The 16,372-nt window shown below is 36.8% G+C and overlaps 1 protein-coding gene across 3 annotated transcripts in view; it reads left to right on the top strand.

Annotated features, from left to right (window-relative positions):
* Pik3cb (phosphatidylinositol-4,5-bisphosphate 3-kinase catalytic subunit beta) overlaps positions 1 to 16,372 on the top strand; it is a 149,219-nt gene that overhangs the window by 108,905 nt on the left and 23,942 nt on the right. For all 3 annotated transcript variants that reach the window (XM_063249082.1, XM_063249080.1, XM_063249081.1), the window contains exons 13-16: positions 2,329 to 2,517; positions 6,216 to 6,337; positions 8,193 to 8,336; positions 9,844 to 9,943. In XM_063249082.1, coding sequence (XP_063105152.1) covers positions 2,329 to 2,517; positions 6,216 to 6,337; positions 8,193 to 8,336; positions 9,844 to 9,943 — 555 coding nt within the window. The remainder of the gene's footprint in view (positions 1 to 2,328; positions 2,518 to 6,215; positions 6,338 to 8,192; positions 8,337 to 9,843; positions 9,944 to 16,372) is intronic.

The following is a 16,372-nucleotide window of genomic DNA, read 5'->3' as shown; positions in this document are numbered from 1 at the left end:
TTTTTCATTTTGCATCAAGGTCTCACTAAGTAGCCAGATTACCTGGGCTGGATTCCAACTTGTGATCCTCCTGTATCAGCCATAGTGCTTGGATTATACATACATGTATCATCTCACCCAGTTTTACCCCCTTCTTCTCTGTCTCTTTTTGTCTCTGTCTCTGCCTCTCTTTCTCTCTTCAGCAATTTTAAAAACTATTAGATTGTTTCTTCTTCACTGTCATGTTTGTTCTCCTTGAAGAAATAGCTTTAGTTTTCTAATAGGGTCTTTGGCAGCTTCTATTGCTTCGTTTTTCTTAACTGCAGTGATTTTTATATTAGCACTTGTTATATTTGACACTCCCGCATGCCTTCGTTTTCACTATAGTGTGTCTCCAATAACTCTTTAAGCCTTTAAGTCTTTTACAGGTAGAGTCCATACATCCTGGGGCTTAGTTTCTGTGCTCATTCTGGAGCTGATCCTATCACCGTCCTGGCTCAGCACAAGCATAGGAAGGGGCATACTTGACCATGGCAACTGCTCTGCCTGCAGCTCCCTTAGTGAGCCACCTGTGTTCTCACTTCTTGAACCCTTAATTCTGAATTGGAGCTCACACAGATTTGTATGCATAACATTCTCACTGCTACATGAGTCTTAGGTCTGATCTGTAGTCAGGGAGAAAATACCTTGTGTGTATTTTCTCACTCCAAGATTCGTATGTTAAGCACTCTTGCTTCCTAGGGCTATTATAGATTAGTGTTTTAAAAAACATAGGCTTTTGGATGAGAAAAATGAAGACAGTTGTGCTTTCCTGTGTCAAGAGCAGGTTGACTTCCTTAATAACGAATGTGTACATATACGTGTGGTACTGGAGATTGAACCCATGGCCTTTATACTAAGCTCTTTGAGACATCCTGAGATTAATACAAATTACCATTGGCCTGTATAATTACAAGAGGTAATTACAGTGGTGGTCGTTGGCTTCCAGACATTTATTTGTGCAATGAACTGCTGCATGGTCGTTGAGATTGCTACGCATGAATTTTTAAATTTTTTTCCACGGGCTGGCAGTGTAGTGATTTTTCTGTGATATATTACATCCTCTAGGTCCCTCATACAAGAGTAACACCATCTGTTTCAAAAATACACTACACACACACTTACTTATTTACAAACACAGTCTCACTAAGTGCCCAAATTTGTGACTCATCTCTGTTTAGCTTCACAGAGTGCTGGAATTACATGCATTCTTCATCCTTCTTCCTTTTTGTGCTTCCTGTTCTTCATCTTTCTCTGTTTTGTTTTCTTTCATGTCTTCCTCCACTTTCCTCTTCCTCTTTCTTCTCCTCTTCTCCTTCTTCCTCTCTCATCTCCTCACTGTGTTAAACAGGTTCTTTCAAACTCGTGAGCTAACGTGGTCTTTCTGCCTTATCTTCCCTATCTATTTTACTTTAGTGTAATCCTATAGAGATTAGGAAGGAAATTGTGATAATTGTAATTTTTTCAGGTTTGATTTTAGCCAACACACAGTTTTGATTTTGGGATGGTTTGGTCTTGTGGTCATGAACTGCATTTACCTCTTTCCCCAGTAACACAAAGAGTTCTCAATCTAAAGAGAGCTTAAGCTTTTGAGCCAGGAGGGTACCTAGTGTTTTAACCTTATGTGTTTGGGTCATCGTAGGATTGTTTGTTTATAATAATTAAAAATTAAAGGACTTCAGTGCAAACAGTAAAGGACTTTTTTAGGCCCAAAGCACCACTGCCACCTGGTGTTTAAACATGGATTTTATGTTTAAAAAATATGTTTTCCAGTTTTAGAACTGTTTTAAGAATGAACAGAATAGGAGGCTGGAGATTTAGCTCAGCGGCATAAGCACCTGCCTTGCAAGCAGGCAGTCCTGAGTTCGATCCCCGGTACCGATAAAAATGAAAAAGACAAAAAAGAAAAAAAAAAGAATGAACAGAATAAAAGATAGATGGTAGGAAGCAGGGAGATAGATCTTTCTCAAATAGGAAGAGGATCGAGAGATAGAGGGTGGGAAAGGGGATTTGGGATGTGTTATGTACATGGATCAACTCCACACAAGAAATGGAAGCATTGTATACTGCAAACATGTACTAATAAAAAAAAAGTTAAAAGCTCTTTTTGTTCATCCATCTTAGAAATTAAATACTGAGAAGTGAAAACTTTTAAATAGGATACCTCATTAATATTCTTATAATATTCTTAGGGATTTGTATTTTTGTATGTCACATGGTAAAGCTTTTAATTATATATGAATCTATTACATATAAATTTGCTGAATGTTTGCACCATTAAATTCTATAATGAGTATCTTATTTTCTTAGAGTCGAGGTGGAAAAAAGTTTCTTCCTGTACTGAAAGAAATCTTGGACAGGGATCCTTTGTCTCAGCTGTGTGAAAATGAAATGGATCTTATTTGGACTTTGCGACAAGACTGCAGAGAGAATTTCCCACAGTCACTGCCAAAATTACTTCTGTCAATCAAGTGGAATAAACTTGAAGATGTTGCTCAGGTAACAAAAGATCATTTCTGTAAAGATCATTTCCTTTGGGTACATATGTTATTTAGTTAATTTTTATGTAAAGTGTCTTGCTTGTAGGTATATTTCATATATTGGACAATTTTCTCCAGGAAAAGTTTTGAGGATTTAAATTCTTCCTCTGTATAATGGATAAGGGAGGTTTAAAAATTCTATTTACTGAGTAGATTTGCCTTATCTTTCACTAAAGATAATTTTTTTTTGGTACTGGGGATCGAACTCACGACTGCGCACTTGCAAGACAGATGCTTATGCCACTGAGCTAAATCCCCAGCCCAAATTTTCTTTTTTTTTCTTTCTTGGTGCTGGGGGATCAAACTCATGACCACGTGCTTACAAAGCAGACGCAGGCGCTTTTACCACTAAACTAAATCCCTGGTCCTTCACTAAAGATAATTGACATGCTCGTTTTAGGATAGACATTTGTATAAGAGATAAAAGTATTTTTCACTGATCTTTATTTTATTAATGGTTTTAATAAGCTCTTATTGTTAGATTTGGTTTGGTTAATTAGTAAACAAACACGTGTAATGTAAAGTAATATGAAGACATGTTAGAGATAAGATCTTGGGGTAAGAGATAATTGTTAAGTCTTTTAAATCAACCATTTGCTGGGTTCTGAGATGGTTCAGGCTGACCTTGAACTTGTAGAATCCTCTTTCCTCAGCCTCCTGAATGCTGAGATTGCTATATAATTTAGGTTTAAATAACTATATTTAATTTTAATTATAAATAATATCTTACCAAAAATAATTACGTGTACTTTCGAATGGTAGGGTTGTTTTTACTCATGACATATCTGAATGTCTAGTATTGTTAGAATGTTATATAAGCTTTTCAGGATCGTTTGTGGAGTCCAAAAGTTAACTGGGAATGCTAAGAACTTTTTCCTGTTGTTTCAGTCCTTTAGGAAATAGTGCCTCTGTAACTCATTAGTCTATAATAAAGATTTGGTATATTGTTAGTATCTAAAGAAGAAAGTAGGGGGTTTCTCATTAGTCAGAAAAACTGGTAATAAGTATCTATATCTTTTCTAAAAATTTAAGTTAAATTGGTTTTTGTTTGGTTTGTTTGCTTGCTTGTGGTATTGAGGGTTGAACTTAGGGCCTTGTGCATGCTCAGCAAGCACTCTGCCACTGAGCTGCATCCCCAGCTCTGTATTTTAAAATCAAAGCTCTGTATTTGATAAAATCAAAAATTACACACACCTATGGGGTATTGTGTGATGTCCGTGTATAGTACTACTGTACTGTGTCCATGTTGTATGATGTTTAAATCAGGGCAAATATCTTTTTCCTTTCACAGTCATTGTTTATGGTGAGAACACTACAAGTCTTTCAAGGTTTTGAAATATATGATGTATTATCATTACCTATAAGTCTCACTGTTGTGCAGTAGCACACCAGAACTTACTTCTGTCTAACTATAACTTAGTAGCTATTGACCAGCTTTTTCCTGTCCCTGCCATCTTATTTCCTGTCTTCAGCTTCTGGTAGCCACCATTCTACTCTCAACCTATTCCACACATGCATGGAATCTTACAGCACTTGTCTTTCTGTTGCATGGCTGACTTAACATAAAAGTCTCCTGTAGATATGTGAGTTTACTTCTAGGCTCTCTGTCCCATTGATCTGTGTCTAGTACTATGCTGTTTCATGTCTCTGAGCCAGTATCTCTCAAACTTTTTAGTCCATGTTTTCCCTAATTTAGTTTTGTACCATGAGATTTTGATACCATAGCAATATTGTATGTCTGCTTCTTTACTATATGTTTATCTGTAATTTGTACACAGAAAAGAACAAGTATAAAGCTTACTCTTTCTATTCAATAAGGGGCTAAGAATAGATGAAAATTTAAAGTTAAAATTTTAAAACATTTCACTGTATTTGTGGAAAATGAAATATATATATATATATGTATATAAATATATGAGAGAAAGGGATTCTGTTTTGTTTTTTTGAGACAGTATCTCCCTAGTAGTTTAGGCTGGCCTTGAACTCATGGCAGTTTTCCTGCGTCAGCCTCCTAAGTGCTGGGATTGTAGGTCTGGGTCACCACACAGGCTCTAATTAATAATTTATGTAAATATATGTCAATAGTAGTGTTCAGGTTTTTAAAAATCATTCAAAGTATTGTTTTCTCACAAATAACAGTTGAAAAATTAATTTTGTAAAAATTATCTTTAGTGGACTTAATTTTTACCTTTATTTAATATGAGAAAAAAATTTTTAATTTAGCTGCTAGAACTTAAATTAGATATTATGAACTTGTTAGAGAATATCTTAATATAATTAATGATGAGCTGATCAGCTTATAGAATTAAATAAAGTATTTTGTGTTTTTATTTAATTTTTACTGCCCACTAACAGAAAACAAAGCATAGACAAACATCTACCAGACAGACAAAAAGGATTTACAGGGGCTGTCTCTCACAATGTGACTTAAAGATCAAGCATTTTGTGGATATAAAGTCCTCTAATCATCAGAGTCTAGTTGCTATAGTTTTGAGGTGTTGATCTTGGATACATTTTGTATATCATCCATGATACTGATACCAGAGGTATTTAGTGTGACACCTATGAAAATCCAGTGACAGAAATGAAACACTAAGGAATAAGATTTTTCAGATAGGGTTGAGCTCTGGGAGGTCCGCAAATCAGTTTCCCTCTTTCCCCATAACCAGTTTTCTTCCAGTTATATGCTAGAAGAGCACATGATACAAACATCAAAACCACATGGAAGAAGGGACCTTCTATCAGAAACAACCCAAAGAGTTTCACAGTGCTCTAATGGCAGGCAGTTAAGAGTCCTCTCTAGGATATTTGGGTTCCTCAGAACAGGGGATTTCCAAAGATGTGGCTATATTGTACTGATCCTTTTCCACTTAGAATTATAGCGCATGCCCAGCCAAGGATTCTCTGCTACCCTGTGCCCACATCACTTCTAGTTACCATCTTTGAATAGGAGATTGGTTGTATAAAAAATAAACCAAGCACTATTTATTTCTTGTGGGTTACTTATTGTGAGGAATTGAAACATATTATGAACAATAAAAAGTTCAGTAAAGTGATATTCTTAAAAAATTAGCATGGTGGCACATGCTTGTAATTCCAGTACGGGGAAGGCTGATGCAAGGTTGCATGTTCAAAACCAACCTCTATTACAAAGTGAGCTCTAGGCAAGCCTGAACTGCACAGTGTGACCCTGTCTCAAAAAGACAATCAATAAAATAAAATAAAAAGCAACCACAAGTAAACTTGTCTTTAGCTTTATGTTACTAGTGAACTTCTTAAATATTAATTGCTGCTTATTAGCTTGACCTTGCAGCTTATATTTATTCTTTTAATTTACCCTTAAGTATTTCTTGATCATTTTTAAGAATGATTATGATACTGTATGTAATGACTAATAATTCTAGAATCCACATACTCAGTGTCTTACTCTATGTCATAAAAGTATGTAATAGCTGGTTTTACTTGTCTACAGAATAGTCCAGCAACAAAGGTAAATTATCTGTTAGTCCGTATTAACCAGAATGAAATTTTTAGGAATCAATTATTGAAAGTATGTTTTGCCTTTCTTTGAGCCCATATCTATACTTCTTTCTACGAAGGAAAAATAAATTCCTTTTGTCCTCCATCATTCCTGAACCAGTTTCAATTTTCAAACAGCTTCAAGCACTGCTTCAGATTTGGCCTAAACTGTCCCCGAGGGAAGCCCTGGAGCTTCTTGACTTCAACTATCCAGACCAGTACGTGCGGGAATACGCTGTAGGCTGCCTACGTCAGATGAGGTATCTACTGCAGGTGGCTTTCTTTGGGGCGAGGAATAACTTGGGGATGAGTAGGGAAGGAGTTGTTCATTTGAATGTGTCATAAGAAAGAAAAGGTCAAAGGAAGCTGTGTGAGCTTGGTGGCCAGGACTTTTCACTGGATACTGGTCACATTCTTCCCCTCCATCTAACATGAACCACATTTCTGGATTCCCCTAAGGAACCTGGGTGTGCAGCCATACCATTGGTACAGTTTAGGTGCAGTCAGCCTTTTTTATCAATTAGGGTAGTAGAAACCCTTTTGAAATCTTAGCTCCCCAAAACCAAACACAGGCCAGCCCTGTAAACAGACTTTTTGAACAGTAGCAGCTAACACTGCTGTGTTAACTCTTTTTCACATGTAGTCTGTTTCTCAAATTAAGAAGTATTAATATTTTGTCATGGTAATTTTTAAAAAATACATATTTAGGCAAAGCATTAAAGTTGAAGTCCTCATAGTAGTCTTGATTACTACTTCTCTTCCTAGAAGCAATGAGATGGGGTCTTTCTATATTTCCCAGGCTGACGGTGAAACTCCTGGGCTCAAACAATTTTCATGTCGCAGCCTCTTGGGTAGCTGGTGCTTCGGTACGTGACACTGTGCCTGGCACATGTGCTTAGAGGTATTCAGATTTAGCTATATTCTAGTTAAAATGAAAAGATTACATATTGTGTAGTTATTGTAAAACAAAAGTCTCAGAATGGTATGAATGCTGTGATCCCTTTCTGTTCTTTTTAAGTGATATCCAAAATAAATTACCCTAGTGGTTATTTTTGAGCAATAAAATTAGATGTGTGAGAAAAAGCTTTCTTCCACTTATATGTTTAATTTTTGTTTTTCTGCTGTTTACAGCTTTTATAATAGGTGTAAATTTTACAATAAAACTAATTAAGATTCTGGTATAGGAAGTTAAAATTAAAAAATAAAGCTCCCATTCTAAGTTTGCACTGGAGACCTGATGGGGAGAAGCTACCTGGTACCCCTTGAACCAAGCCAAGTATTTTTCTTTAATGCACTGATCCCCATGTTCCTCACATAGCTAATTCTGGTATATTTCCTCTGTTAAGTTTTATTGCTTTGAATTTTGTTTTTTCTATTTAATATTCTGGGTTTAAGTCTCAATTGTGCTTTGGCCTAGTGCCTTACTCATTTGTTGTCCAAGACTGTAGACAGCAAGCAGAGGATTCATATGTTTATTGCTGCAAGAGTTCTCTCTGACAGGTGTGTGTTTATAGTGAATGATTTGGGAATAGGACACAAAATAGAGAACCACTAACCTGAATTAATTCAGCCCAATTAGTCACAGTATTCTCATAGTAATTCAGTGAATCAGTATAATGCCCACTTACAAAAGTCTTATCATCCAGACTTTTCAAAGGTGATTTTTAATTATTCAATGATGTGGAAGAAGGAATTACTTAATCCTAACAATTGCAAAGGAAGATACATTGCTGATTTACAGTACTGGTGAAATTCTTGTTTTAAAAATGATTGCTTGACTAAAGACTTAAGAGCATAATCAGAAGTGTTAAGGCAGCCAAGTATTGGTAACTCTTAACTGATTATAAATATAACTATCAATTGTAATAGTCTAATTCATTTGAAAAAAGTGTCCTGGGTACCTATCCTTTCATTTCCTCTACTCCTCGTTGACCCATCTGTAATCTCAGGTTCTGTTGTGATGTTGTTACATTGGCATGGTGAGTATCAGCATGTAACAAATGTGGCCTCCAGGATTCATGTGTTTCAGTAAATTACCATTTAATAGTTTTGTAGGGAGGGATTTTATTTTCCTGGCACTAGTAATTGAGTTACTCTGTCTTTTGTTTCTTTCAGTGATGAAGAACTCTCACAATATCTTTTACAACTGGTCCAAGTTTTAAAATACGAACCTTTTCTTGATTGTGCACTTTCTAGATTTCTGTTAGAAAGAGCGCTCGCTAATCGGAGGATAGGGCAGTTTCTGTTTTGGCATCTCAGGTAAGTTTGCTTTGTTTGTTACTATACATGTACTATTTATAGTAAATATTATCCAGTGCAGTGTAAGACAGTGTAATAGTTAGCTGCTTTAGTTGTTTCCAAGCTATCTGTATAATTTATTTGGTTTTGGTTGTCTTCCATTTATTGATACCCAAACCATTGATTTTCATGATTTGGTAAAGCAGTTCAGGTAAAGTGTTATTCCATGCCTGCTTGATTTTTTTTTTTTTTAACTGAAACTAATACTTCGTATATATTTTCTAATAAAAGGTAATTACTATTTTAACACAGCTGAGCTAAATGTAGACTTGTCCCTCAGATGGCTGTGGATGGTATTAATAGTAAGGCTGCTCTTGCTGAGGAAGGTAAAGTGGTTTACTGTAAAATTCTTTTTCAGTTTTCTTTATCAACTAGATCATTTTTGGAGCATAAACCTTATTTTACTAGGTTCATACAAGAGTAAAATCAGAATGAGAACTAAGTTACTCTTTTGTTTTCTAGGAATATTGTAGATTCCTCATTTTTGACTTTGGTCTGGGACATCTTTTTTAACCTGAATTTTAGTCTGTTGAAACCTACATTGATCAAAAACAAAAACAAAAGCCACCCCTCCCTCCCCCCTCCTCCCCTCCCTTCCTCCCTTTCTCCCTTCCTTTCTTCCAAACTAAAACTTCTTAGAGGAATTAATATGACTTCTGTATTGTTATGCTTTTAATTTTAGGTTTTTCATTTCTGGATTTGGGTTTTGTTATTGCTAGATTTTTCTTCTCTTCTCTTCTCTTATTTGTTTGGTTGCTTGTTTTTCTGTTTTTGCAGATTGAACCCAGGGCCTTAAGCATGCTAAGCAGGTGCTCTATCACTGAGCTACACCCTAACCCCTTGATATTTTCATGAGATAGGGGCTCACCAAGCTGCCTAGGTTGTGCTCCACATTGTAATCTCTTGAATCAGATTCCTGAGTAGCTGGGATGTCCCCACCATTAATTTTAAGTACACACCACCCTGCCCAGCTGTTTTTTTCCTCAATTGTAGCTTGTCTTCTTTTCTCATCCCATTCAATCTTATTTTTAACCTCCTCAGGAACAACACAATAATGCATTCTTTTTTGCATTTTTTTCCCCAAATATGTATACTGTTGTATGTATACTATTGTTAAGTAAGGAAGAAATTGAATAGAAGCCAACTGAGGCATTTGTCACCTGCACAATGCCAGTCAAATTTCATAAATTTCTGTTTCAGCTTAGCTGTCTTTATAAACTAGTAAAATTACTTTTGTGCTCCAAAAAGAAAATCAGGTAAGAAATAAAAATTTCAGATTTTTTGGAATAAAGAAGTTGCAATGTTTTGAAGTTAAATTGGAAAGTTGGTCATCTCACTAAAAATCATGCGTAAGAAGATGGGATTCGATCTTTTGTTTGACATAGTAAGGTTATTTTCAGTAGAATAAGGGAGTCAGTGTTTTGTTTGGTGATCTGAAATGCTGATAAACCGTTACTACCTCCCGCAGGTCAGAAATGCATGTTCCCGCAGTCTCGGTGCAATTTGGCGTCATCCTCGAAGCCTACTGTCGAGGAAGTGTAGGCCACATGAAGGTGCTTTCCAAGCAGGTATTCAGCTTCTGGGCAATTTGGCAACAAAGGTGTTTTGATCCATTTTATCAAATGCAATTTTTCCCATCCCATAAGTCATAGAGATTTAGTCACTTAATCAATACATTCTTCTATGAAAATTTAAGTCAGCATACAATTTCAGCTGGGTGTGGTGGTGCATGCCCCTAATCCCAGACTTGGGAGGCTGATGCAGGAAGATTACCACAAATTTGAGGCTAGCCTGGGCTTCATAGTGAGTTCAACATCAGCCTGAACTACAGAGTAGGACTGTGTCTCAAAAAGTCAGAACTCAAAAAAAGATAAGTTTTAACGAACTTAGCTGAAAAAAATATTAACCAAACACTATACCAAACATAGTTAACCAGGGCTCTTAGATTGTCTATGTCACCAGCATATCATAAATTTTAGAAGAGTAGCCCTGTTAGATGTGCTTCATGACGGATTTGATGCTGCTGTTAACAGTGGTTGTGAAATCCTTAGACCCTGGTTCTTTAGATTCATATCCCTAAACCTTCTCGTTATCATAGTATTTATGATTCACATATTTTGCCACATCTTTTAGACAGATATTTTTTAACTTTACTTAAAATTAGAATGTATCTGTTATGTGTACTGACCACATTCATCATAAGAAGTTTGTACTTACACATAATATATCTTTTTTTTTTTTTTAATTTAAGGAGAAAAGAAAAAAAAAGCAGAGAAAGGGTACAAGTTATACAGATTTACAGAAGAAAAAAATGTGCAGTAGGAAATCACTAGTTAATGGATTACATATTGCCATCTTAGAAATAATTGTTCAAGTCACAAAATTAAAGCTTGTAGAGTGGACATTCCAACAATGATACTGCAAACAGTTCTGTTCAATGATCCAATAAAACTCTGTGATATCATTTTCTATCTTATACACTTAAATATACATGCAGTTATATAGTTTAGAGCACTTTCTTTTCCTCTCTTTTGTACAATGACTATTACACATTTTGGGTTTCATTGCTCCCACAGTTCTTATTGCTTTTTTGGAAGAGAGTAAAACCAAATGTGACATAACAGAACAGAATCGGTCAAGTCAAAAGGGTGGACATAATAGATAATATAAAAACATAATACAAGGTGATCAACAATGGTTACCATAATGCCTCCTGCTATCTCTAATAGAATTGCCTATATCATTAGTTGTAATACAATTGAACAAAACCGTAAAGAACAAAACCGACAAAACCAAAACATTGGAGACATTGTAGGTCTTCAAAAGTAGATAAAAGTCAACGAGAATGGGTGTTATAATGAATCTCATTATCTTCTCAGCTGATGCCTAAACTTTCGAACCTGATACTATCCAGCAAAACAGAATAGGGGAACATCACTCAAAAACAAGATGGTGAGAGTAATACAGGGCTTCAAATCGAGATAATAGAAAGTCAAAGTGGGTTACTATATTATATCCTGCTATTTTTTTCCCCTTTAATTAAACGGATAAAAATAAAAAAGTAAATAATGGAGTGGAGATTGAGAAAAAAGAGGGCATAACAGCAAAACAGGGCAGATCAAAACATAACCATTTAAGCAGAATAGTGTTTCACCACCAGATAATTCCGACCCAAAAGTAGTTACCATATTGACTCTTTCCTTGAAGTCCTTGAGTACAACTTCGTATATTGTAGCATTAAGTATATCAAAACAATGTAAAACCATTTAAGAGAATGACAGCATTACAGAGTATTTAGAATCGACTAACAGAAAATGAACAATGGTTTCTGTATAATCTCCTTGTCTTTAAAAGGTTTTTGCTTATATTATCGTACATAATAAAATCCAATAAGATACAACCTGTTTAGACCATTGGAGACAGAAGAACAAAAGCTAGATGAGACTTCAAAACAAGATGGTACTAAATCAGTATTACCTATTAAGATGTCATTTTCTCCAAAATAGCTGTTCCTATCATCCAATCTTCTCTGTCTCATTTCTGTTGAGCTCTTTTTCTGTCAGTAGCTGTCAGTTTGTCTTCTTCATTTTGTTCTCTGCTCCATTCGTTGTGGCCTCCCCGCCACTATTTCTGGGTTCTTTGTATTTTTCTTTTTTTAGAATATCCTGCAATACTTTCTGTAGGGTTGAATTAGTGGTTGCAAATTCCCCCAGTTCCTCTTTATCCTGGAAGTACCTTGTTTTTCCATCAATTTCCAGGGACAGTTGTGCAGGATTTCTCAATCTTGGCTGGAGATTATTATTTTTCAAAGCTTGAATTATTTCCCCCCATGCTCTTCGTGATTTGATGGTTTGTGCAGAGAAATCTGCTGTAATTCTGATGGGTGTTCCCTTGTAAGTGGTCTGTTTCTTGTCTCTTACAGCTTTTAATATTCTGTTCTTGTATTGAATTTCTGGAATTTTTATTATTATATGCCTGGGTGTTTCTCTGTTAGGGTTGTAGGTAGCTGGGGTCCTGTATGCCTCGTACATCTGAGTATCTTTACCTTTTGCTAAATTAGGAAAATTCTCCTGGATTATTTCTGTGAGTAGCTTTTGTAGTTTACTTGTTTGTGTCCCTACTTCTTCTTTTATGTTCTTAATCCTTAAGTTATGGCTCCTCTTATCATCTTCTTGTCTTTGTATTATTTGTATTTGTTTCTTTGTTATTTTTAAGAAGTTTTTCATTTCATTCTCCCATATTACAAGTCTGCCCTCCAGATCAGATAGTCTGTCCTTAGTTTCTTTCAAGCTGTTATGCCAGTCTTGGATAGACTTCTTAATTTCTTGATAGTCCCTTTGAACCTGCTTCACATACTCAATGCTTTCTCTGTTTTCTCCATCAAGCAATTCTGCCCTCTTTTTCTGTTCTTCCATTCCACCATCTGTTTTTTCCTGGGTGGTGCTTAGCATTTCTCTAACTATTCTGCATACTTCTAGCTTCAGGTCGTTGATAACTTCATTCCTGAATTGGTCTATGAGGCTCTCTATATGGCGCTTAATGTATATTGGTGCGGTGTCCACTATTGCCTGTTTCTCAGAATTGGGGGCCGAGGAGCCTTTCTTGTTGCTTCCCTTCCCCATATTCTCTGTTCCTTATAAAATGCAAGCTTACATAGGAGGCCCGGCTTCCCTGCCTGTCAGCCACAGCCTGATCAAATTGCGCTGGCTAGATGTTCCCGCCCACCGCTGCGCACGAGGGAGTTGCGGAGGAGGCAGCCTATGCGGGAGTCAGTCGCCCCTCCAGGCCACCGTCAGGCTCTGGGATCTGGGTTAGGCCAGCCTACCAAGTCCGCCCGCAGCGTCACGCAGGCCAGGCACTTTTCACCAATCCTGTCCGAGAGGGGAATGTGTGGCTGGAGTCGCCACCGCGCCCTGCTCTTACAGGACTGCCCGAGCCCAGAAAGTCCTCCGCTGGAGTCAAACTGTGGTAGGGGGTCAGTTTCTCTCACTCACCTCGCCACCAGTCAGTTTTCGTGTACGCCTCCTTGTCCGTCCTGTTTTCGACTCATTCGCAGACTCCCGTTCCCAGAGCTTCTGCGCGTCCCTCCTTGCCGAGCCGCTTGTGGAGGCAGCCAGCCGCCGGGCGGCGGGAAACCCAAATCGCGGTTTCTAATTGCGCAGGGTCGAGCCTCCACACCGAGTCTTTTCTGTTCCTATTTTAGCGCCAGGACTGTATTCTAAGTTGGTTTCTCTCAGCCCAGTTCGTTCCTGAGTCAGCAGAGCATATCTCTACCGGTTCGTGTCTCCTTAGTCCGCATCATTCCTGGCCTCTGAGCCGAGCCTTTCAGAGAGCCTCCGGTAGTTGCTGTTGTCTGTCCGCCATGTTCTCCCCCCCTCCACACATAATATATCTTGATGTTTTCCCCACTGTACCCTCTCCACCCTCTACCTCTCCTCCCATCGCCATTTACAAAAGCTTTATTCACATCTTCCCTTTCATTCTCCTTTTTCCCCTTTCCCTTCCCTCCCTTGTTCCCTTTTCCACTTGAACATATTCCTGATTCCCAGTACCTATCCTCTGTTATATTCCCTATGTACACTTTGGGTTTCTCACAGAAGAGGAACAATGCTGTTTAAACTTGTGTGTCTCATTTATTTCACTTAGAATTATGGTCTTGAGATCCATCCATTTTCCTACAAATGAGTCGTTTATTTTTTGGGGGTAGAGGAGTACTCCATTGTATACAAATACCACATTTTCTTTATTCACTTATCCACTGATGGGAAACTGGGCTGTTTCCAAGATTTAGCTATTACAAAGTGTACTACTATAAACATTGGTGTACAGTATTACTTTTAACTCTTTTGAGAAGGTACCTGGAAAGGGAACAGTAGGTCAAATGAAACCTCTACTTTCAGTTTCTTAAGGAAGCTCCTTAGTGATTTCCATAGTGGTTGTATCAGTTTACATTTCATCAAAAAGGAAAAGAATTCCTTTTTCCCCAGGTATTGTTGGTGTTTGTTATTGGAATCTCAGTGTTGTCTTTATTTGCTTTTCTTGAATGACCAGTTAGGTTCAACAGCTTTTCATATATTTATTTGCTGTTTGTGTTTGTTATTCTGAGAAATGTCTATTCATTTCAGATGTCCATTTTTTGGGTTGGGTCTTTTAAATTGGGCCAGTCTGATCTTTATGTTTTTTATATATTCTAGATATTAGTCCTTTTTCTGAGGAGTACATGGTAAAAAATTTTCCGTTCTGTGGGTTGTCTCTTCTCCCTTTTGGTGGTTTCTTTTGCTGTGCAAAAGCTTTTCAATTTGATGAAATTCCAGCTGTGTTTCACATTTCCTCTGTAATTGAGGTTTTATTTATGTAGTTGTTGCTTATACCTGTGTATTCCAGAGTTTTACCTATTCTATCTTCCAGCTGACTGGTTCTCTTTTTTTATTTACATCTTGAATCTTTTTTAATTTTAGTTTAGGGCATGGTAAGTAATACAAATCTAGGCTCTATTTTCAGCATGAGAAAAGCCAGTTTCCCCAGCATCATTTATTAAGACCAGAGACATTTTGACTCTTTAATCCACAGGTGTTATAATTTCTACAATGCAGGAATTTTGCTGGGCATACTGGTACATGCTTTTAATCCCAACACACAGGAGGCTAACACAGGAGGATCACCGTTTGAGGCTAGCCTGAACTATATATGAAAATCCTGTCTTAAAACTCTCTTCCCCATTAGAAAAAAAAAAAAACAAATATAACCATCAGAATCCTCAAGTTGCTTTTTCAAACTATATGTGTATAAATGAAATTGTGATACCCTCTTGTAGTACTGCGATGTTGCTGATTATAATAACATAAGCTAATTACTTAACTATATCTCAAGAAACATACCAAGTATTTTAATGTTAATCTTACTTTTCCTTTAATAAGATGCCATGATGCAATTGTTGATTTTATCTGCATTTGAAAGAGGGCAAAACTGAGGACTCGGTAGATTAAGAATCTTGTTAAAAGACTTGTAATTATTATAATAGAATTGTTTCAAACCTAAGTTTCTGAGGCTATAAGCTAAAGTTCTTTGTTTTATGCTGTTTTCCGATCTTTTTAGTAATACAACTTTTTATCAGAGTTCCACTTAATAAAATAGCAGTATCCATTTATAAATGTTTTATTTAAGCTAAAGAAAAGCAGAAGTCATGTAAAGGAATATGATACTGTCTTACTCTACAAAGCATTTCAAGATTGGGAGTTACTGCTGCTCAGAGTCCAGTTTATTTCTGTATTTAGTTTAGAGATAATCCTGATTTGTATAGCGAACTAAATGCAGATTGAACTGAGTTGTGTTGTGAATCAGCAGCCTTCATCTTTCAAATCCTTGATGATGGCATTAATTTCTTCATTCTCACTAGGAATGCAGTATTGTTTTTGAATTTTTTTGTTTTCCTAGGTAGAGGCAGTTCTAAAGGCCTTTCCTTTTTTAACCAGAACAAGGACAGATAAACCACAGGTCAGGGCATTAATGTGGAGATTCTTCCAGCTGTTAAGTACGGTTCTGATTTTACCTTTAGAAGCATAATAGGATGGGCATGGCAACTCCTTTGAAACAGTCTGTGCTAAAACTTCATTGATATGTGACCTCCGTTAAGTCCTTACCCTGCTTGGTTTACCACAGTGATAGTTTAAGTCTCCTGGAATTAGTATTAATCCAGTATCAGTGTAGAATAGTCCCTCAAAAGCCTGTTTCTTTTTCCCAGTGTAGTTACTTTAGTGAAGCCTGGGAAAAAGAAATATGGTTCTTGTATATGGTAATTCATATATGTCATTAGGATCAACGAAAGTATCGAGGGAATTGCTGTCTTTCTTCATTATGGCTGGGTCTTCTGTGAGTGTGTGTTGGCGATGAATATTGAAGTAATTGCCACTTAGATACTTGGTGTGATGGAGTAAGCCTCGGAGCACAAGCTGAATATGACTGTTAAATATTAGCATATATCTTGCTGATATATTCTG

Source organism: Cavia porcellus, unplaced genomic scaffold, assembly GCF_034190915.1.
Source record: "Cavia porcellus strain 051 isolate PalLab524CR breed Dunkin Hartley unplaced genomic scaffold, mCavPor4.1 scaffold_5, whole genome shotgun sequence".
NCBI classification, from domain to species: Eukaryota; Metazoa; Chordata; class Mammalia; order Rodentia; family Caviidae; genus Cavia; species Cavia porcellus.
The sequence above is the reverse complement of the archived record's forward strand: the minus strand, read 5'-3'. Positions and strand labels throughout refer to the sequence as shown.